At 44.1% G+C, this 24798-nt stretch overlaps 1 protein-coding gene across 3 annotated transcripts in view; it reads left to right on the plus strand.

The window, feature by feature from the left end:
* The window catches only part of LOC136864583 (anionic trypsin-2), a 111797-nt gene that overhangs the window by 76600 nt on the left and 10399 nt on the right, over positions 1–24798 (plus strand). Inside the window, exons 5-6 of one of the 3 annotated variants that reach the window (XM_067141776.2) lie at positions 1308–1418; positions 17983–18120. In XM_067141776.2, the coding sequence (XP_066997877.2) occupies positions 1308–1418; positions 17983–18120 (249 nt within the window). The remainder of the gene's footprint in view (positions 1–1307; positions 1419–17982; positions 18121–24798) is intronic. The other 2 variants (XM_067141794.2, XM_067141786.2) reach the window with 2 other exon arrangements.

Here is a 24798-nt window from a genome sequence, read left to right on the forward strand (position 1 = left end):
CATCTGCTATGCTGAACAGGGGCCTTGTGGGGGGATGAGAAGATTGGAAGGAATATGCAAGAAAGAGGGAAGGAAGCGACCGTGGCCTTTAGTTAGGTAGCATCCCGGCATATGCCTGGAGGAGAAGTGGGAAACCACGGAAAACCACTTCCAGGATGGCTGAGGTGGGAATCGAACCCACCTCTACTCAGTTGACCTCCCGAGGCTGAGTGGACCCCGTTCCAACCCTTGTACCACTTTTCAAATTTCGTGGCAGAGTCGGGAATCGAACCCGGGCCTCCGGGAGTGGCAGATAATCATACTAACCACTACACCACAGAGGTGGACATTATGAATGTTAAAATGTTCTCATTAAGAAAAAAAGTTATATTTTTAAGAGGTCGTGGTTTAAATTCCCCCCCCCCCCCTCCTCCCCTCCTGCCGTTCCTCTTCAAGATCTTGAGCCTACAGCACATGATAAACCGGGTTAGTGTGCGCACAAAACCACGTATGTAAACACATCGTTCAACTGGGCAAAGAAGGTTTATCAAAACTTTGTTACTTACAAAACACATGTACTATATTTTCATGTTTCTTTGGCATTCAATTTACTTATCTTTCCGATTACAGGCAATCATATCACTGAGACGTATGCAATTATGATAATCCTTATTGGCAGCACACATAATATCAATCAGATACCGCCTAGTCCAATTAGTAGACTTACAAATCAAGAGGGTATCACGGCAGATGGACAATAGTGCACACGGAAGATTTTAAACTACGACCTTATAAGGACATAACCTTTTTCTTAATGAGAACATTCATAATATCAACCTCACTTCAGTTTTAAATGTGTTTGACTACAATATGTAATGTCAGTTTTAGAAATCTACTGAAGATGATATAATTAGGATCGAAACCTGTATAGTTGTGACGAATGTGAAATTTAAGTTTTAAAATGCACAGTAACCATAAGGTATTGAATAAGGAGGATACTGTTCAACAATATATCATTGTTATAGCAAAGCAAAGTCACCTCCATACAGGCCATGAAGGCCCTTGGAGGAGTGGAAGGTAAAGGCTTCCACCATTGTTAACCTCGGCACGTGATGGTGTAGAGTGGTTAGCTCTACGCCCGGCCGCCTTTGCCCCCAGGAATTAACCCGGTACTCATGTTTGGTGTAGGCTGAGTGAACCTCAGGGCCATATGCACCTCCGGAAGTGGAAATCTCGTTTCTTAAATATATCATTGTTATACTGATTTAAATAATATTTGTTTAGCTGTCAATACGGAAACATGAAATTTATATTTTGTGGTTTTATAGGTTGCTCGTCCATTCCCAGTGGGCCTTCCAAACGTCAAAGCTATTCGCCTAAGAGAAGACACTGGATTCTTCAGCACGTGGTGCACTGCCAGTGGTTGGGGTGAGGCTTATGTAAGTATTGCATGAGACAGTTCGAGATAGCTGAAGTAACAAGTCACATGGTAGTTGGTTCTATGAAGATGACTGTGTGTGTTTAGTTGTTGAATATAGAACAATTTTCCGGGGTTGTAGGTTCCAGTTGGGTTCATCGCGATGCCGGCCGTGAAAGTCTAAGCTGTTGTGTCGTTAACTGTGTGCGTTTATTGTACTGTAGTATACACTGCTACTTTATAGATATAAAAGTTATTCTCGTGTACAGGGTCAGCTAGCTGGAATTGCCCAGCTCCTGGCTGAATGGTCAGCTCTACATTCTTCGGTTGAGATAGTCCCTGATTAGATTCCCGGCCGAGTCTGGGCTTTCAGCCATATCTACTTAGTTTCTCTCGCTCAGGGGCTGGGTATTTGTATTGTTCTCAGTACATATCTCTCAAGATACACACCACACTAACAACCACCACTGAAACGCGTGGTGGCGAATACATTCCTCAATCAATCAATCAATCAATCAATCAATCAATCAATCAATCAATCAATCAATCACTGATCTGCATTTAGGGCAGTCGCCCAGATGGCAGATTCCCTATCTGTTGTTTTCCTAGCCTTTTCTTAAATGATCGCAAAGAAATTGGAAAGTTATTGAACATTTCCCTTGGTAAGTTATTCCAATCCTAACTCTCCTTCCTATAAACGATTATTTGCCCCAATTTGTCCTCTTGAATTCCAACTTTATCTTCATATTGTGATCTTTCCTACTTTTAAAGACACAATTCAAACTTATTCGTCTACTGATGTCCTCCCACGGCATCTCTCAATTGACAGCTCGGAACATATCACTTAGTCGAGCAGCTCGTCTCCTTTCTCGCAAGTCTTCCCAGCCTAAACTTTGCAACATTTTTGTAACGCTACTCTTTTGTCGGAAATCACCGAGAACAAATCAAGCTGCTTTTCTTTGGATTTTTTCCAGTTCCATTGGGTTGGCGGAAGGAAGGAGACGCAAAATAGGGTCCAGTCTATATCCGTGACATTGTTTACCCATGACCCCACTAGGGTGTGGTGGTGGTGGGGGGAGGGGAGAAGAATAATAACAAAAATGTTCATCAAAAGTAACAAGGAAGCCGTTAAAAATACCCAAAATCTGTTTTCACTCTCAAAGTTAATAATAAGTTACTTAAAAGATTCAAACGTTATTTGGTCCGCCTCTGTGCTGTAGTGTTTAGCGTGATTAGCTACCACCCCCGGACGCCTGCGTTAGATTCCCGGCTCTGCCACGAAATTTGGAAAAGTGGTAACGAGGGCTGGAACGGGGTCCACTCAGCCTCGGTAGGTCAACTGAGTAGAGGAGGGTTCGATTCCCACCTCAGCCATACTGGAAGTGGTTTTCAGTGGTTTCCCACTTCTCCTCCAGACAAATGCCGCGATGGTACCCAACTTAAGGCCACGGCTGCTTCCTTCCCTCTTCCTTGTCTATCCCTTCCAATCTTCCCATTCCCCCCAAGGTCCCTGTTCAACATAGCAGGTGAGGTCACCTGGGCGAGGTACTGGTCATCCTCTCCAGTTGTATCCCGTGACCCAGAGTCTGCAGCTCCAGGACACTGCCCTTGAGGCGGAAGAGGTAGGATCCCTCGCTGAGTCCGAGGGAAAAATCGTCCCTGGAGGGCAAGCAGATTAAGAAGAGAAGAAGTTATTTGACGAGATCTTATAACTGACTAGTTCCTTATTTAAGTAAGAACATGACCCTCAACGTAAATAACTAACTATCTGAGTAAGCATTGATCCACATGTTGAAAAATATTTACAGAGAACCTTTCGGTTCGAAAGAGGAACAACATTCTAATACGAGTAAGAAAGTCAGAAAGAAATTGGTTTAAAGTTAGTCAGGCGTTCGAGCACGTCTGCTCCGATGCGCACTATTTGACAGTGCGAACATACGTTTTAAATCTTCTTTATCTGCGATTCAAAATGATCTTAGACCCAAACTAAATATTCACTTTAAAGAAAAAGCTTACAGGCCTATATGCGAGTTATAACAACATTCAAATCAAAGTTGAGAGGAGTGCAATGGCAAGTTTGTCCAGCCACTCGGTTCCCTAAGTAAATAATGTCCCGAATGGTCCCATCGAATTAACAAACCTGTAGGAACTTGGCACTGGCAGAAAATACGCAAGGTGAATTTGAAATAAGTACAGGCCTTTTAGGAAAAGATCAGAGGAGCTATTTTATTTACCGTGTAGAGATATATTTTCCGATATGAGCGATAGTTTTCGAGAGAAAATTTAAATATATCTTACATTTGAACTTAACCATTACTAAAATAATCCGCTATTTATTTCTTCATCTTCTTCTTCTGTTTGCCCTCCAGGGTTGGTTTCTCCCTCAGACTCACGAGGGATCTCACCTCTACCGCCTCAAGGGCAGTGTCCTGGCGGTTTAGATCTGGGTTGGGGATACAACTGGGGAGGATGGCTAATACCTCGCACAGGTGGCCTCACCTGCTATGCTCAACAGGAGCCTTGCGGGGGGATGGAGAGATTGGAAGGGATAGACGCGGAAGAGGGAAGGAAGCAGCCGTGGCGTTAAGTTAGGTACCATAGCGGCATTTGCCTGGAGGAGAAGTGGGAAACCACAGAAAACCACTTCCAGGATGGCTGAGGTGGGAATCGAACCCACCTCTACTCAGTTGACCTTCCGAGGCCGAGTGGACCTCTTTCCAGCCCTCGTACCACTTTTCAAATTCCGTGGCAGAGCCAGGAATTGAACCCGGGCCTCCGGGGGTGGCAGCTAATCACACTAACCACTACACCACAGAGGCGGATTTATTTATTTATTTATTAATTAATTAATTTATTTATTTATTTATTTATTTATTTATTTATTTATTTATTTATTTATTTATTTATTTATTTATTTATTTATTTATTTATTTATTTATTCTTCCTGGCATTTTCCCAATCACCTCGGGTCGGAACTTCGTGTGGACTATTTAGCCCACTTTTACTGCCGAGTACCTGTCATGACACCAACCCTGTGTGGAGGGATGTATTCACTGTTACGTGTTTTGTAGTGATTTGTAGTGTAATGTTTTGTATAATAATGAGGATATGTATTAAGATGAACACAAACACCCAGCCCTCGAGATAGAGGAATTAACCAGACAAAGTTAAAACCTCCGACACGACTGGGAATAGGAATCGAATCCTGGACCTTCTGAAACGAAGACCAATACGCTGACTATTCAGCCAAAGAGATGGACTGTTTATTGACGTATTCGTATCAGAAATATTATATGAAATAATAAAATTCATACTAATCTCTCTCTCTCTCTCTCTCTCTCTCTCTCTCTCTCTCTCTCTACATATATATATATCACCTCCAGAGTCAGACTCACTTAAATAACAGTCCACACCTATATACCAGGTGGTTCACCAGCCCCTTATTTTTTTTGGATACAGGCATTCCAAATAACACTTCTTCTTCTCCTTCTTCTTCTTCTTCTTCTTCTTCTCCTCCTTCTTCTTTATCTGTTTACCCTCCAGGGTCGGTTTTTCCCTCGGACTCAGCGGGCGATCCCACCTCTAATACCTCAAGGGCAGCATCCTGGAGCTTCAGACTCTGGGTCGGGGGATATAACTGGGGAGGATGACTAGTACCTCGCCCAGGCGGCCTCACCTGCTATGCTGAACAGGAGCCTTGCGGGGGAGGGGGGGGGAGATTGAAAGGGATAGGCAAGGAAGCCGCCGTGGCCTTAAGTTAGGTACCATCCCGGCATTTGCCTGGAGGAGAAGTGGGAAATCACGGAAAACCACTCCCAGGATGACTGAGGTGGGAATCGAACCCACCTCTACTCAGTTGACCTCCCGAGGCTGAGTGGACCCCGTTCCAGCCCTTGTATTACTTTTCAAATTTCGTGGCAGAGCCGGGAATCGAACCCGGCGCTCCGGAGGTGACAGCTAATCACACTAACCACTACACTGCAGAGGCGGACTTTGAACTATAATGAATGTGCAAACGATCACAGCCGCGAATTATACTATCTTATGTTGGATAGGAAGAGTCTATAATGACTACAACGTGCAACGGACGCAGCAAGGCTGACTGTAGCCTAGGTGGCTAAATCACCCAACACTGCAATTGTATCAGCCAAGCTGTCTGGTACTAGGTTCTGTTCACGCCCTAGTAGGCCTACAACTTTTAATTATTATTATTATTATTATTATTATTATTATTATTATTATTATTATTATTAACGCTGTTTACAGTGACAGAAATATGGCAACATATTTCATCCTGTTCCAACGAGTGAATTTTTGTTTGGTCGTGAAAAGGTCCGTGTCCGCCTCTGTGGTGTAGTGGTTAGTGTGATTAGCTGCCATCCCCGGAGGCCCGGGTTCGATTCCCGGCTTTGCCACGAAATTTGAAAAGTGGTACGAGGCCTGGAACGAGGTCCACTCAGCCTAGGAAGGTCAACTGAGTAAAGGTGGGTTCGATTCCCACCTCAGCCATCCTGGAAGTGGTTTTCCGTGGTTTCGAACTTCTCCTCCAGGCAAATGCCGGCATGGTACCTAACTTAAGACCACGGCCCCTTCCTTCCCTCTTCCTTGTCTATCCCTTCCAATCTCCCCATCCGCCCGGCAAGGCCCCTGTTCAGCATAGTAGGTGAGGCCGCCTGGGTGAGGTACTGGTCATCCTATCCAGTTGTGTCCCCTGACCCAAAGTCTGAAGCTACAGGACACTGCCCTTGAGGCAGTAAAGTTGGGATCCCTCTCGTTGAGTCGGAGGGAAAAACCTACCCTGGATGGTAAACAAATTAAGAAGAAGAAGAAGAAGATAAATGAAGATGGTTCCGGACGATTACTGATCCGTGAGGTAAAGCCCCGTTCTGTTGAAATCACATCCGTAATCGCTCGCGCAGCACCACGTTCTCCAGCCACTGTTGGAGTTCATTTTGAAGAAAATGAAGGTAGCGTGTTCCCGTTAGATGTCCTTCGAGAAATATGGTCCGATGAGATAGTCATCCAAGATACCATAACAGACATTTACTTCCAACTACACTTGAAATGAGCCCTGTGTTACCCAGTGGGGAATCTTCGGGCTCCAGTAGTGCATATTGCATATTCACGACGCCATTGTTGTGAAATTCTGTTTCATCTGAAAAGAAGATTCTTGACATAAAGGCTGCATTATTGGTCACCCTGCGTAATGCCCATTGACTCTAGCATCGAAATCACGTCCGTAGAGCTGCTGGTGTAAGTGCAGATGGTATTTCTGAAATGTATTGCTATGCAGTGTACGCATGACTGATGACCGGCTGATGTAAGTCTGTTGTGCAAGTTTTCAAGTACTAATATGAGGGTCATTTTCGACAGCTTCCAACACACCCTTCCAAGCGTCCCAGTAGGCCGCAATCTTCGTTCAAGGTTTCGGAGCGTACTGGTACGTGGTAGTCTTCTGTCAGGATAACGTTCGTGATAGAGACACTGCGACTGGACTGCTTTATGCCTTGTTTCCCCATAAATGAGCAACATATCAACCATACTCGTCACTGGAATACACCGTGAGTGAATGAATACGTACTGTGGTGTGACCTCGTAGATACGGATTGTTATTTGTGTCCGTTAGACTCGGGATGTTGTGGATTCGAATCCCATGCTGGCCGTCCTGATTTTCCTCGGTTTCCCATTTTCACCACCAGGCAATTGCCGGGACTGTACCTTAGTAAAAGACCAAGCCCGATCCCGATTTTCTTTCCAATACATCCCCCCCACCCATCCTCAAGACGTCAAATCAGAGCGCGTCCCTTAAAACCAATAGGAAAGAAAATATTGATTATTGTATCGCCGCTAGAATGGAGCACCTTTGTCGTTCAAAAATGTTGTTTTATGCTGGATTCATTCCCGGCTCTGCCACGAAATTTGAAAAGTGGTACGAGGGCTAGAACGGGGTCCACTCAGCCTCGGGAGGTCAAATGAGTAGAGGTGAGTTCAATTTCCACCTGAGCCATCCTGGAAGTAGTTTTCCGTCGTTTTCCACTTCTCGTCCAGGCAAATGGCGGGATGGTACAGTACCTAACTTAAGGCCACGGCCGCTTCCTTCCCTCTTCCTTGTCTATCCCTTCAGATCTTCCCATCCCCTCGCAAGGCCCCTGTTCAACATAGAACGTGAGGCCGCCTGGGAGAGGTACTGGTCATCCTCCCCAGTTGTATCCTCCTACCCAAAGTTTGAAGCTCCAGGACACTGCCCTTGAGGCGGTAGAGATGGGATCCCTCGCTTAATCCGGGGGGATAACCGACCCTGGAGTGTAAGCAGATAAAGAGGAAGAAAAAGAAAAAGAAGTATTACGTGTACCTGCTTTATTTCGAGGCCCAATAAATCACAGTCCGCCTCTGTGGTGTAGTGGTTAGTGTGATTAGCTGCCATCCCCAGAGGCCCGGGTTCGATTCCCGGCTCTGCCACGAAATTTGAAGGGTGGTACGAGGGCTGGAACGGGGTCTGTTGGGAATTGATAGACACTACTCGAGATCATTCTTTGGACTGTGCTATGTTTTATATCTTTATTTAATATCATTGTGTCGTAAGTGTTATATCTTAGATTTTTAGATTTTTTGATAACAATAATAACAAGAAAAGAAACGAGACTAGTATGTTTACTTGACTGTTCTTCCAATATCACGATATAATTTTGGTGCCGGAAACACGGGAAGAACTACACTCCAGCGCGAAGGCAATATACTAGAGACTAAATAGGTAATCATTGGTTTACTACACGTTCCGTAAGGAGACTACGGAAAAATTGCTGCCGTGGAAATAAAACCTATCACGCCAAGCCATCAACGTACGGTAACATTTCTCAGATGTAATTTTGTTCCTGTTAATATCTGAAATACTTAAGGAACTTCCAAATAGCGCATAAAGTATAGTACGATAAAAAAGGGGTATAAATAGTATTTGTAGTGCAAACGCATATATAGTTTATTGGTTAAGCTGGAAGGGTAGCCATATTGTTTATTTACGTCACTTGGAGAAGACGTCACGCACGACTAAGTGACCAGTGCTGCCATCTGCTGGCTTTCCTTGAACTACGTCGCAATACATCGGAGTACGATTAATAATAGATCAAGTAACGAAATATTTCCCACGCTATTACGAAGTCCCTATCAAATACACTATTTTACTATAGCAAATTCACGTCTAGAGGTCCAGTATGGAAGGCGGTAACGCGAACACACGACTACACCAATTGAAAAGAAGACGTGCTAGGGAAAGGGCAAACATCACACGTCTCGTGGAGAAAGCACAAGAGTTTACTGAGTCTACCTCTCCCGAGGATTACGAGTACTGTAAGGATAGGTTACAAGAGACTTTGGATAAATTAAGAGCCCTGGACGATGAGGTTCACGACCTCCTGGATGACACCGCGTACGCTGATGACATAAGTACATGTGAGGAATATATAGAGAACGCCAAGCGCGCTATCATTCGCATTTCACATGGGATGGAGAAAAATCTTGAAAGCGCGATGTCGAATCTTAGACTCACGAACACACAGACGGTACCAACACTTGCCTCAGCTGTTCCCTCAACCACGTTAAGACTCCCCCCAATAAGACTAGAACACTTCTCAGGTAATATAGAAACATGGGCACGTTTCTGGGAACAGTTCGAACAGTCAATCGATAAGGACACGTCACTCTCTACTATTAATAAACATATATTTCTGAGGGGTTATTTAGAGGGGGAACCGAAGCACTTGATTGACGGCATCGCAGTGACGGCCGAGACTTATGAAGAGACTAAGAAAATTCTTGAAGCTCGCTACGGCGACAAGAATAGAATCATACAGGCCCACTTGGACTACATAGAATGTATTAAGCCCATCCAGTTTGCCACACCGGACGCACTTAATTCTACGTTTATTGACTGCAATCGCCGCATTCAAGCTCTGCGCGCTCTCGGGGAAGATGTGAACGCCTATGGCCGAGTACTTGCACCGAAGATCCTCCGAGCATTTCCAGACGATATATGCAGTCGCTGGATCATTCACGCAAAGCGAAAAGACCTTTCGGAGGGTAACATCCTCAAACTAATGGAGTTTCTCGGTGAGGAAGTTGACGGAGCGCTTACTACACAAAAGATTCGTGGTGAATCCTCCATATCATCAAGCTACCCCCCTACGGCGGAAGCTCTTCACGTCCGTGCCGATCCTAAAGGCTTACCAGGAAAAGAGGTTAAGGGGCCGGAACCATTTTGCATCTTTTGTGAATCAAGAGGTCACTGGGCTCAGGACTGTAAGAAAATCACAAACGTTACGGAGCGAAAGGAGAGGCTGAAGAGAGCTAACCGGTGCTTCCTGTGCCTCAATCGAGGGCATACGGCGTTCAATTGTCGAAAGAAAGGAAAGGCACAGTGTGCTAACTGCAAGAAGTCGCACCATAAATCCCTTTGCGACAACGGAAGGAGTCACAAGACCTCAGAAGATCAGGCCAACACAGCTTCTGTAGGAAAAATAGATATCACCACACCAGGTTTCACATTCTTGCAGACAGCTCAAGTAAGAATCACTGGACCTACAGGGATAAGCCGACTTACTCGATGTATACTAGACAGTGGAAGTCAGGCAACATTTATATCAAGATCACTGATAGACGACCTACAGCTACTAACCACCGACAAAAGAGAACTGACGGTTTGCACATTTGAGTCCCAGACTAACCCATCATGTCAGCGCAGAGTTGTCAGGTTCAGTATGAAAGGAGTTTACACAAACTTTACGGTTTCCATGAAAGCTTACGAAAGTGCACACTCACTCTCACCTCAACCAGCAGCTCCACAAGACATCAGAACTTGGGCGCACGTACGCAAATTGCAGTTAGCAGACCCTAGGTCTGATTCGAAAGAAAACCTGCCCGTGGAGATCTTAATTGGCAGTGACCAATATTGGAAAATAGTGAAGGACAGTTCACCGATTCGAATATCTGAATCGATCGTTCTGATTCCAACAATTTTTGGATGGATCTTAAATGGAAGCCGATCAGGGACTTGTGTGAATTCTACTGTTGTGAACTTCATTCGACAAGCTAGCTCACCTTCGGATGATGAACTAAGAAAATTCTGGGATCTAGAGACAATGGGAATAGTTGCAAATCAAAATCGAGACCTAACTGAGAAAGACTCTGCCATTCTTCAAGAATTCAAGGCAACCTATCGCGTTGAAGGTCGCCGGAGAGTGGTCTGCCTACCAAGAAAGCAGGATGTTCTTCCTTCAAGTAACAAGATAAACGCGGAACTTCGATTTTATAACTTGATCAAAAGACTTCAAAACAATAGCACTCTAAAGGAGGTGTACTACAACCAAATGCTGGATCATATCATGAAAGGACAAATAGAAGTCACACCTACTGGAGATCCAAAGAACACCACGTTTTATCTCCCCCACCAAGCTGTAAAGAAGGAGAAACTGGGAAAAACAAAATGGAGAATAGTTTTCGACGCATCTTCTCATGAAACCAACTCTCCGTCTCTCAACGATGCTTTAGAGGCAGGTCCAAATCTGTTACCGGAGACACTGGCTATTCTACTACGATTCAGGCTACATCCCATGGCCATCATTACTGATATTACACAGGCATTTCTTCAGCTGATCTTGCACGAGGATGACAGGGACTTGACCAGATTCTTGTGGTACAAGGTCACCCAGGACAGTAACGGAAGTTACCACACGACGGACGAGGTAGTGACCTATCGCTTCACTAGGCTCCCATTCGGCCTGACTTGCAGTCCGTTCTTGCTTTCAGCAACACTGAGGGAACTTGCCGACAGATACAAGACGACATTTCCTATTGCAGCACCCCTCATAGATGACAATACCTTTATGGACGACTTCGTATCCGGCGCAGAGAATGACAATGGTGTGATTGCCCTGTATTACGAACTTACTGCACTGACGAAATTGATGAACTTCCACCTAGCGAAATGGGCCACTAATTCAGACTCGCTAAAGGCCATCTGGAGAGCAGAAGGTCAAGAGGTCAACGTAGAGACGCAGGTACTAGGCGTTTACTGGAATACAGAAACGGATAACCTTTACATTAACCCAGAGGAGATACCAAGGCTTTACCTGAAGGACCAATCACCAAGAGGAAGTTATTACAGATTACGGCTAGATTCTATGATCCACTCGGACTGTTATCCCCCGTATCCCTCCTCAGTAAGCTGTTATTCCAGGATACGTGGAACAGGGGAATTGACTGGGACGAGTTGCTACCTCTTGATATCGGAGCATCATGGAACACTTGGGCATCCTCCTTATCCTCTCTTTCACGGGTACAAATTCCGCGGTGGCTAGCTACTTCAACGGCGGGCAAGGTTCAGATCCACGTATTTTGTGATGCTTCAGAAAGGGCATATGGGGCGGTTTTGTACATTCGCACGAACGAGGGAAGCAACGTACTCGTCCATCTGGCCTGCAGCAAGAACAGGTTCACCCCGATCAAGAAGGTAACCTTGCCAAGGCTCGAACTACTAGCAGCGCTAGTGGGAGCACGATTACTGTCCTATTTCTGTGCAGCTACAGGTCACGATATCACTCAGGCAATACTATGGACGGATTCTACTGTCACCTTGGGTTGGATACACAGTGACCCAAACAGATGGAAAACCTTCGTCTGCAACAGAGTAACGGAGATTCAATCGTACTCAACTCCAAGTCAGTGGAGGCATTGCCCTGGACATGAGACCCGGCTGACCACCTTACACGAGGACTTCGTGGTGACCAGATACGGAATGAGCGCAAGTGGTGGAATGGACCCACATGGCTTGCACATCGTGAGGAATGTTGGCCATCTGGTGCTCAAACCCCAAGCGAGCAACTTCCCGAGGAGAAGAAGAGAAACATAAAACATGTAATGACAACGACCACATATTCCAGCGTTATAGACAGTTCGAAGTTCAGTTCCTACTGGAAACTGATGCGTATTACTGGTTGGATTCTTCGCTTTACACACAACACTCGCAATCGAGAGAAGCTTACAGGAGAACTAACAGCGGTGGATCTCGCAAAGGCACGTAGATACTGGATAGGAGCTGTTCAACGAGAATGTTTTGCACTAGAACTTCAAGCACTCCAAGACGGTCGACCAATTCCTAAAGAATCCAAAATAGGACCCTTCAACCCCTTCATTGAAGGCGGACTCCTCCGCCTCGGGGGTCGATTGCACTGTGCGGACCTCGCTAAGGAGCGACGGCACCCAATACTTCTAGACGGCTCTCATCGATTCACGTATCTACTCATTCGGCAAACACATATCAGACTACATCATTTTGGAGTTCGGGTAATACTGTCGGAGCTCCGAAAAGAGTTCTGGATCCTTAGAGCTCGTCAAACTATTAAGATGGTCTTGCACGCCTGCCTCCCATGCAGAGTCATGAAGAACCCTAGAGGGCAGCAAATCGAAGTTCCACTACCTGCGGATAGGGTGAGACCGTCGAAACCCTTTGCAATTACCGGGATAGACTTCGCCGGTCCCCTCTATATCAAAATAGGCATGACGATGGAAAAGGCTTACATAGCGCTATTCACTTGTGCTGTTACACGTGCGGTGCATTTAGAATTATGTTCCAGTATGACCACTGACACATTCCTTATGGCCCTTCAAAGGTTTGCTGGTAGGCGTGGACTGCCACATACTATATATACAGACAACGCAAGGACATTTCAGGCCACCAATTCAGAACTGTCGGAACTTTGGAAGGCACTGTCTTCTTCGGAGACCCATCGATTCCTCGCCAAAGACGGTATAACTTGGAAGTTCATCGCCCCACGGGCAGCTTGGTGGGGAGGATGGTGGAAGAGAATGGTTGGCACAGTTAAGCGATGCCTAAGAAAGGTGCTGGGACTATCAAGACTTACAGAAGAACAGCTTAACACCACTCTAGTCAATATTGAAGCTGCGATAAATTCAAGACCGATCTCCCATGGAGATGACGCTGAACCCCTGACGCCGGCACACTTTCTTGTTGGTGAAGGACTCATGACCGTGCCAACAGGACCAGAACCGACTACCAGACTTGCCTTGACAAGAGAATTCAGACTGAGACAAAAACTTTCAGACGACTTTTGGAGAAGATCGACCAAGGAGTACCTCTTAGAACTCAAGAGTTTTCATGAAGCTCGAGGTGTGTCTGGGAGATCCATCGAGTTTCGACCCGGAGATCTGGCGTTGATTCAAGAAGATGGACGACCACGCCAATTGTGGAAAAGGGCAAGAATAGAGAGGTTACTAGAAGGAAGGGACCAGAAGATAAGGACTGTGATTCTTCGAACCCCACAGGGAGATAAAATAGCCCGACCAATTCAGCTTGTCATCCCCCTAGAGGTTGACCAGGGTGGGGAGGATGTTGGGAATTGATAGACACTACTCGAGATCATTCTTTGGACTGTGCTATGTTTTATATCTTTATTTAATATCATTGTGTCGTAAGTGTTATATCTTAGATTTTTAGATTTTTTGATAACAATAATAACAAGAAAAGAAACGAGACTAGTATGTTTACTTGACTGTTCTTCCAATATCACGATAGGGTCCACTCAGCCTCGGGAGGTCAAATGAGTAGAGGTGGGTTCGATTCCCACCTCTGCCATCCTGGAAGTGGTTTTTCGTGGTTTCCCACTTCTCCAGGCAAATGCCGGGATGGTACCTAACTTAAGGCCACGGCCGCTTCCTTCCCTCTTCCTAGTCTATCCCTTCGAATCTTCCCATCCCTCCGCAAGGCCCCTGTTCAGCATAGCAGGTGAGGCCGCCTGGGCGAGGTACTGGTCATCCTCCCAGTTGTATCCCCCGACTCGAAGTCTGAAGCTCCAGGGCACTGCCCTTGAGGCGGCAGAGGTGGGATCCTTCGCTGAGTCCGAGGGAAAAGCCAACCCTGGAGGGTAAGCAGATTAAGAAAAAAGAAGAAGAATAAATCACATGTTTGTAGAATGGTCCTTAGTATTTGGGGCGGATTTGTGTATTGTAGTTTTTCCTTTGCTAGGTCCATGGATCTATTTACAGTGCTGACACACGGGTAAAGGAGAGCCTTGTCGACCATAAGGAGAAATTGCAAGTTATTTGGTGTTCATAAAACTTAAGGATCTTTAGGTTAAACATGTTATTTGGGATGTCTATCTCCGAGAAAATAAGGGGCTGGTGAACCACGCGGTATATATAGAGGTGTTTGCCCGTATATTTCACCTTGCAGTCAAAACTACCCATCGCAGACCACTAGTGTTTGTGTGTGGTAGTAGCTTCGAGTCTCCCATCGTGCACTATAGACGTTGCTTGTCGGTAGCTGTGGTGTGGGAGATGTTGGAGGTTGAATGTGGTCGACTATATATAAAAATAGATGTGTGCGTTCCCATATTTCATCTTGCAGACGTGTGTATCCGTATATTTCATCTTACAGCCACGGCTACCCACCGCAGACCACTGGTGTTTGTGTGTGGTGTTAGCCTCGAGTCTCCCATCGTGCACTATAATGGTTGCCTGTCTGTAGCTGTGGTGGTGTGGGAGGTGAGGGTGGAAATTTACCGACTATGTATAGGTATATAAATAGACGTGTCCGTATATTTCGCTTTGCAGCCACAACTACCCACCGCAGACTACTGGTGTGTGTGTTTGTGTGTGTGTGGTACTAGCCTAGTCTCCTATCATGGACTATAGTGGTTGCATGCCTGTAGCTGTGGTGGGGTGGGATATATGGGGCTTGAAAGTGGGTGACTTCACCATTGAATGTATTAAAATGAGTGAGAACGTACTGGAAGGATCGGAGTGAGAATGTACTCTAGAAGTCTGTGATGTGTACTGCTTGGTTTTAGATAACATCTATGATTCATCTGGCAGGAGTATGGTGATCTCAGAACCATAACCGTTTGCTGCTTGAGTACATTTCTGAGTACTTTCTGTATTTCTTGAATACAAAGCAGATACTTACTGAAATAGCTCCTTAACAATATCATTGAGGCAGTAATCCTGAGCGTCAAAGAAAACAGAAAATCGGTTTTTCGTATCAAGAATTCCAAAGTATAATCGAGGCTAATGTATACACACTTAATAATTATACTAATCCACTAAATTGCCTTAATAAATTTCATAAATCAAGCTGCCTCAAAAGCCATACCACAGTAAAAACAAACTAACACCTCTAAAGGCATGCTCTGAATTTCAATACTCAGCACCTTCCATACCTCAGCAGCTTCCATATTGTCACAGCCGTACGTAGGACTGGGACTTCAGTGGAAGTTACATGTTACTCTGGACTCTGCCAAGAGTGAAAGTTTAATGGGTCTTATGGTTCCAATCTGTAGCTAGCTTCAGGTAGTTCCCGTCAGAAATTTTAGATGGCGCTGGAGGTCATTCACAACGTGTAGATAGTTGTAGACAGGTTGTCTAGATGGCAGGCAAGTGGCCATGAAATGAGCGATATTAATAATTAAAGGCAGTTTGCCTTGAAGTGAAGTATTTCAAGTCTAATCTCAATCAGTGGGCCCTTCTCGCAAAGAATTTGTTGTATCACGTCAAGTATTATGGAGATAATATTGCTGGATTGCACTGAATCCGACTTTACCCAATCGATTGACCTTGTTCGAACTAACATCGATTTTAAGCGATAGTTCCCATGATGCTACAGTATTTGTGTTGTTTGAATTCCAAGTGCCCATATGCTTGTGCTGTAAAGCTTTCTTCCTTGTGCTTGTTTATTAGAAATAATTCTTCGCCAGTCCTCCTGAAATCCTGTATTTCCTGTTTGAGTACACCTCAGGGGCTGGAAGCTGAATGGTTCTACTAAAGTATTTCTATATATTTCCTGTGTCAGTGCATTTAATTTTTCATGTGGTACTTGGATATTGATGTGATACCCCATTCTCTTGCATATAGTGTGCTCGACTGTCTTGCTTTTGAAGGGATTTCTCATTTGTTATAATATCAGCTTTGTGTTAATGTGTCAATCATTCATTTGAAGTTCAAGCTGCTTTGAGGTGTGAGGTTTTGTTCTCAATAACATAGTATGTCATACGAACTATGGCTATCATATCATTATTTACAACATAGTAAGTACTTGAAAATTTAAATATATGAATTACAATATATTGGGCATGGAAGTATTAGAACTGCATTATAATCTACTGAAGGGTGAGGGGTGAGGGGGAGGTAAGAGCTGTAAGCATAACCGGATGTGCGTCATACGCCGGATGTTACTTCTCTGCGCTATCTGTTGATAATAACAGTAAGGTATTGCACACAATGCGCAATGTGACGCTATCTCAAATTTCTGACTGAATCTACTAGCTACTTGTGGCTTGGCACCGAAATTCATCATTGAGTTTCATCTCTATTCTATTCTCTCCTCTTTGGCCAAGAGATAGTTGAAAGAACAGAAAAACAAAAACACACTACCAGGTGAGTTGGCTGTGCGCTTAGGGGCACGCAGCTATGGGGTTGCATCCTGGAGATAGTGGGTTCGAACCCCACTGTCGGCAGCCCTGAAGATGGTTGTCCGTTGTTTCACATTTTTACACCAGGCAAATGCTGGGGCTGTACCGCGGCCGCTTCCTTCCCACTGCTAGGCCTCTTCTATTCCATCGTCGCCATAAGACCAATCTGTGTCGGTGAGACGTAAAGTAAGTTGAAAAAACCCACTGCATCCATCAAGAAATAGCAACAGGTAGATTTTAAACTACTTAGAAGAAATTTGGGGTGAAATACTTAGATTAGCCACCCTATATGTAACCGGTTTTCTTCCTCTAACACACGGGGTGTATCAGAACTCAGCGGCAAAACCTGTTTTAAGAGGAAGTACAACTGGGCAACCATCCTCTATTAACGCTAATCAGAGAAAAATTGTGAGCTTTCCATTTTCACCATTTTCACACCAGCCAAATGCTGAGGCTGCACCTTAATAAAGACCAAGACTGCTTCCTTCCCATTCCTAGACCCTTCCTATCCCATCGTCACCATAAGATGTATCTGTATCGATGCGACGTAAAGCATCTAAAAACGGAAGAAGTCCGACACTTCGAAGAATGATAGTATCGATAAAAGAAAGGGGAGGGCCACGAAAGACGTCAAAATGAGGATTCCGTAGGTCTGACAAACCTAGTACTGTCGGGGTCGGCAGAGCAAAAGAGTAGGCAAGCTATATGAAAGCAAGGAGACTGGCACAGTAGGATGTCACTATGAACATTTCACCAGATTCGTGAACAGAGTGTTCCATCAGGCGTTACAAACGTATTCAATGTAGTAGCACTGTGTTGAGAGTGTCGAATTGCACTAAGGTTACTGAAGGCCTGATAACTCTGCAATTATACATTTTCGGATCCATGTTGTCATAATGTTGTCAGGATCCATTCCTGAAATTTTGCCGTTGAATTTGGATTCACTCTGTAGAAGGAATATATTCTTTAAATGTTTCCCTTCGCTTTTGTTATAACCTGTATACAGCATATGCCATCATTATAATTTTAAGTTCTCTTTAACAATGACTTCTGTACAACATCACCTCCAATTTAAGAAGCATTCTTTTCAATATTGGTCGATTTTCTTTTCAGGACGATATGGATCCGGACATGTTGAAATTAATACACATACCACTTACGACAAAAGCCGTCTGTGATAAAACATATGGCACTAGGGACGATGTGATTTGTGCTGGTTGGCTCAAACAAGGAGGAAAAGATACCTGCCAGGTTAGTAACTTCTTATTATTATTAATATTATTCTCCCGATCACCTGGGATCGGTACGTTGTGCGAATTTCGCCAATTTTACAGCCTTACCTGGCGCCAACTCTGTGTGGAGGAATGCATTCACCATTACGTGTTTCTGTGTTAGTTTGTAGTGTAATGTGTTGTATATGAATGCAGATGTGTATTAAGAGGAATACAAACACCTGATACTCGAGCAAGAGGAATTAACCATCCATGGTTAAAATCCCCGATCCGACCAGGAATTGAACTCGGAATCCTCTGAACTGAAGACCACTGGGACGAATTGTTACGGGAACATTTACTATATACTAATTCTTACTCATTTCCTGCATCCTGCCGTTGTTAACATTAATGATATCGCTTAATACTTCTGTAACAAAGAAGGGGAAGAATAGCACATTTTGATATTCATGCTTCATATATTTTTATCTTAGTAGAAAGGTACTGGCCCCGGTACTTGAAAGTATTGCTTGTCCCAAAGAGGGCCGTGGGTGGATGTCTGCATGACGCAGGATCAAGAGGAGTTATCTTGCCGAGTGGAATAACCTCTGTGAATACTGTCGGGCAGAAGCAGAAAGAAAAAGAAACCTCCTCATTGGTCTGGATCATACACACTTGACACACTGGTCCATTATAATATTCGAGCTATTCAATCTGTGCTGTGGAGGCGCTGATAGGAATAGAAAGTTTACACACTAAGTGGAACACGGTAGAAGAGTCTTCACTGTTCTCTGTGACCAGGTCATTCCAACACTGGAATGTGACTTTGGTAGATTGCAAGCGTATAGGAGTACTGTCCGTAAAAAGTAAGAATCTGTGCCGCTTTACATTTGACCTATCATTTTATATGACAGCATTGCTTTATAACTGCAACATTTGAACAGACTTTCACTCCAGCCGTGCATCAGTTTGTTTTCCTCCGTTTGCCTGAACCACCTGCATTGCCAACCTGTCTAATACGATAACTAGTTCACTGATGATAATAATAAGATAGAATGTTCGACGAAGAGTCCACCATTGTCTCCTGACAGCCACATCAGATATCGAACTCCAGTATACAGGTGACAATCTTGTTCTAGTCAACACCAGGAATGACTTACAAACTTTTTGAATACATTTAATCAGGCATATGCCAGCCAGTGCGAATTCGTCAAGGGTGCTGAAACAACCAACGCCATCTTTGCTGCCAGAATGCTCATTGAAAAGCATCGCGAGAAACAACGGCCACTGCATATTGCTTTCCTTGATATTGAAAATGCTTTCGACCGTGTTCCACTTCGTGTGATCTGGTGTGACCATGGTGTACCAGAAATGCGTATCAATTGTATCAAGATGCTTTACACGAACACCACAAGTCGTGTACGTTGCGCTGTCGGCATTTCGGAGAGCTTCCCAGTGAATGTCGGTGTACACCAAGGCTCCTCATTGTCCCCATTGCTCTTTGTTCTCGTCATGGACACAATTACACGGCACCTGTAGAGGAGTGTCCTTTGGACTCTCTTATACGCAGATGATGTCGCACTTGCTGATACCACCAGAAGTGGATTGCAGCATCAGGCTGAAGATTAGAACAGCCGTCTCTCACTGAACAAAAAGAAGACCGAATACCTGGAAACCATCCCAAGCAATGGGCCAATTCAAGTTGATGGAGAGACCTTACAGAAGGCCGTAAGCTTCAGGTATCTAGGATCTTGCCTGATACTGATGGTGGGATACATGATGAAGTGCGAAGTAGGATACAGGCAGCATGGATGAGATGGAGGGAAGTCACATGCGTACTATGCGAGAGAAGGATGCCACTACGTCCGAAGTACAAAATGTACCACATGGTAGTACGTCCTGTTGAATGTCGACCTGCTGACAAAGCTACAAAGCGCCAATTACACACCATGGAAATGCGCATACTCTGGATTCGAGACTTTGAATACATGCAATTGTCTAGAAAAATACTACCAGCGCTGTCTTAGAGAATACCTATAATGGCCGGATCGTTGAACAAACACCCCGCGAACATTGAAGCAAAGATTATGTTTAAACATCAACTTCCAGCCGCGTTTCCCACAAGCCTAACACACGCCTCCAAAAGCAAGTGATGAACTCTCAGCTGAAAGTTTGACAACGTAATCAGGTAGGACAGTATAAACTATACAAGTCCGGCCCCACGGTGTAGGGGGCAACGCGTCCGCCTGTCACCCGGCGGCCCCGGGTTCGATTCCCAGCCGGGTCAGAGGTTTTTAATTGTAAATAATTAATATCCCTGGCCTGTGGACTGGGTGTTTGTGTCGTTCCTTAACGTTCCTTTCCTCACATTCAACACTTTAAACTTTTACAATTACGCTACGCACAGGTTCATAACATATGGTGCAAGTAGTGGCAAAAGATCTTTAGAGGTCGATGCCAGAAACAAATAGCATTTTTAATAATAATAAACGATACAAACGCGATCCAGACTCCAATATGAAGAAGTGTCAAATTGATATCGGCATCTGTGAGGACGTAGCGTCTGGTGGCCTATCGTCCTACAACATTTTGAACAGTGACAACAGTGAGAGTGATCGTAGAAAAATAAGAATCACAGAATACCTGACCGCCAAGTTCTACAACAACGATTTATGGTAGATTTGTTGTGCAAGCATTGCGATAGTGTCTGTGGTTAGAGAATTGGTTTCTCCACTCATCTACGAGCGCACTGATGAATTCGGAGGTATGAGTTCACTATTGCGTACTTTTGTGGTGGTTAGTAGAGTGATATGTTGTGTGTAGGTGAAAATGTGTATTGAGTTGATCACAAACTCTCAGTCTCCGAACTAAATGAGTTAATCAAACATTAATCAAACCCGGTCACTTTGAAACAAAGGCCACTAGCCTGACCATTCAGCCAAGGATCCGGATAAAGAACACTCTACAAACGAAGTGAATTAATGGAGAATACATACAGTGCTTGGAAATCAGGGGTAAGACTCTACTTGCGAATGCTTCCTATCACAGAGTGCAAAATGCACTGCATCAAAGATATTACAGTACCTATTAAGGCTAAATAGGGAATTAGTGTAAAAATCATATTGAAAACTCTATCTACAATAATTCACGGCAACTGGAATTGCAGGTATAATAATCCATCTACGAGGCTGGGTCTGTATTGAGCCATTTGCATTGGCTATTATCGTGTAGACACGTTAATTCAGTTTATTCCAAACAAAGTTATGATATTATTGTATTGCTATAATGGCATTTTGCCACTTCACTCCGTGTCCGACTCGTTGGCTGAATGGTCAGCGTACTGGCCTTGGGTTCAGAGGGTTTCGGGTTCGATTCCCGGCCGGGTCGGGGATTTTAACCTTCATTGGTTAATTCCAATGGTCCGGGGGCTGGGTGTTTGTGCTTTCTCCAACATTCCTGCAACTCACACACCGCACATAACACTTATCCTCCACCATAAAAATACGCAGTTACCTACACATGGCAGATGCCGCCCACCCTCATCGGACGGTCTGCCTTACAAGGGCTGCACTCTGCTAGAAATCGCCACACGAAATTTATTTTAACTTCACTCCGTATGAGTTAAATAGTACCATGTGTGTACGAGAGATGGCGGACATCTCGGTGTTGGTCACCGAAGGTCAAACTTCCTGCCACCTGGGAATCTTTTATCTCCTTGACTGTGTTGGTTCACGGCCGACTAGATCCCTCGCTGCGCTCCTGATACCAGCCTTGACAATCGCTCGTGAAGCCTAGCATAAAGCTGTAATTGGAAAGTTTCACCGTAATGCCGCTGGAGCGCTGGCCTCCTACTCACTGACAGGAAGCTGTATACCGCAAATTGCCGCATTTCCAGTTTTATTTATATAGTTTTGCTGTTGGCAATGTGTTCGCAGTGAGGTGCTTGTTGGCTTGATATTGAGAGTTGATAGTTATACGCCAGTGAGTTTAATTTTTATTGTGTAGTGTGGTGAATATATTTTAAAAAATTCTGTTTACAAATAATCTTGAAATTTGTGACATTATTGTGCACCTTTGTGTACTTCGAGCGGAAATTTTCTGCAAACACGAACAAAGTGATTTCTCGCTGTAACTTCGTCCTAAACAAGAATTTCAATTCATGCGCTAATTCTTTTTTTAATGGTGTGGTGATTTGTTTTTCTTTAACTGTGTTTCGAAATATTCGAATATGTATTGCTGTGTGCCGTTTTTTTTGTGTTCTGAACAGGAAAAAAAGAGCAAAAGGACATTATCATTTCACGAATTCTCTGTAGACGGAGTGGCTAAAAGCAGTTAGCACTTTCATCTTAGTTTTCCGTTTCTATTTCGGGTATTTATCTTTCTTTCTTTCTTTCTTTCTTACTCTGTTTACCCCACCAGGGTTGGCTTTTCCCTCGGACTCAGTGAGGGATCCCACCTCTACCACCTCAAGGGTAGTGTCCTGGAGCGTGAGACTGCGTGTCGGGCATACAACTGGGAAGGATGACCAGTACCTCGCCCAGGCGGCTGCAACTGCTATGCTGAACAGGGGCCTTGTGTTGGGGATGGGAAGATTGGAAGGCATAGACAAGGAGGAGGGAAGGAAGCGGCCGTGGCCTTAAGTTGGTTACCATCCCGGCATTTGCTTGGAGGAGAAGTGGGAAACTATGGAAAACCACTTCGAGGATGTCTACTCAGTTGACCCGAGGTTGAGTGGACCCCGTTCCAGCCCTCCAGCAGTGGCAGCTAATCACGCTAATCGGGTATTTTTACCCAGGGATTTTCTTTCATAGAATAATCCTTTAGGCGGTGTCGTTTTTGCCATATTACAGCAACACAACATATTTTTATCCAAGATAATCTGAACTTTAACATTTAAACACTGACAAGTAAGAACCACTACTGATATGACGGTAAGGCTAATGTATGAAGTGTTGTTACCTGAGCAATGAACAGTTTACAATGTATTTACTCAAAATACTTTTCTCTCACTGAATTTTTATTTAACATTTTTCTTTTTTTCGCTCTTTGTTTTACGTCGCACCGACACAAATAGGTTTTATGACGCCGGTGGAATAGAAAAGGGCTAGGAGTGGGAAGGAACCGGCCGTGGCTTTAATTAAGGTACAGCCTGATGTGAAAATGGGAAACCACGAAAAACCATCTTCAGGGCTGCCGACAGTGGCGTTTGAACCCACTATCTCCCAGATGCAAGCTCACAGCTCACACTGCACGCCTCTAGCCGCGCGGCCAACTTATTTCCTCCTACTGCATTTCAAGTAAAATTTATTGTCTGAATTTAGCACGGTCAACTTGCCGGGTAGGCCTATTTAATATTCTAGTGAAAGGTATGAATGAAATGTAATCTGAAACTATATATAATGAAATTACAATTTGAACATGTTTGAGTCAAAATATTTATGTTATGCATACAACGAATATGGACAAAAGTAAGACTTTTATGTTTTGTCCAGCCCCTTTCCTGAGAGCAGCGCTTGAAGAATTTTAAAACTCTAATTGAACAATGACTGTTAATCTCAAGATTAACATCAGAAGTGGTTATTTCTGCTATGTATCTAAAGGCCATGGTAATAAAAACGATTACTATTATTCCTCACAGCTAAGGAACGTCAGTTGGACTACTCCATCTCTGTGCAGTTTCATTTCACGACGTTATTTTGGCACATATCAATTAAAGTGGCCTTTAGGATTAATCATTTTAACAATATTAGTCAATGTAACATACTCCTTTAATCCCTAAATTAAGATATATCGGCAATTAGAGTCAATATCAGAACGTTAGCTGGACTACTCCATCTCTCCGCAGTTTCATTTCACGACATCATTTTGGCAAATATCAACGAAATTAACCTTTAGGATTAATCATCTTAACAGTATTAACCTATGTAACATTCTCCATAACTCTAAATTGCGATAAATCGGCAATCAAAGTCAGTATCTTTTCCATAAAGAAGTATGCATTTCTTCCGCAAATAGGTAGGTCGCCAGCGCCACGTGTCGAGCTGCGTAACTACTCCGATTACAGTGCGTGGACCCGATTGTCAAGGACGGTAAGGAGCTAGCTAGAGCGACGAATCAAGTCGGCCGTGGTGTTTTTTATTTATTTTTATTTTTACTTTACGTCGCACAGACACGGATAGGTCTTATGGCGTCGATGGGACAGGGAAGAGCTAGGAGTTGGAAGGAAGCGGCCGTGGCCTTAATTAAGGTACAGCCCCAGCATTTGCCTGGTGTGAAAATGGAAAACCACCTTCAGGGCTGCCGACAGTGGGGTTCGAACCTACTATCTCCCGAACACTGGATACTGGCTGCACTTAAGCGACTGAAGTTATCGAGCTCGGTGGTTGTTATTTTAGAGAGAGTAAGAAAAATGGCTTCCCTGCACATTGAAGCTGCGTTTCTGATTTATCAGAATATTTTAAAATGCTTTAAGTGTATCTGCAACCGCCTTTCATTCTTCTGTTTAAGTCCTTGATAGCTCCAGGTATTACTTGACTCCTTGAAAGGCTCCTGTATTAGTAAGTTGGTGTCTTATATTTAAATTTGACTTTCTTTTTTTCGATATGCAATGTTTACCCCGTTGTATGAATGGACTGTGTGCATGTGATGTTGGTACTTGATTGATAGCTTTTCGGTTACGAGATGGTCCAGCATATACTGTGTTATTGTGTCACCTTTG

Source organism: Anabrus simplex, chromosome 1 (assembly GCF_040414725.1).
Source record: "Anabrus simplex isolate iqAnaSimp1 chromosome 1, ASM4041472v1, whole genome shotgun sequence".
NCBI lineage: Eukaryota > Metazoa > Arthropoda > Insecta > Orthoptera > Tettigoniidae > Anabrus > Anabrus simplex.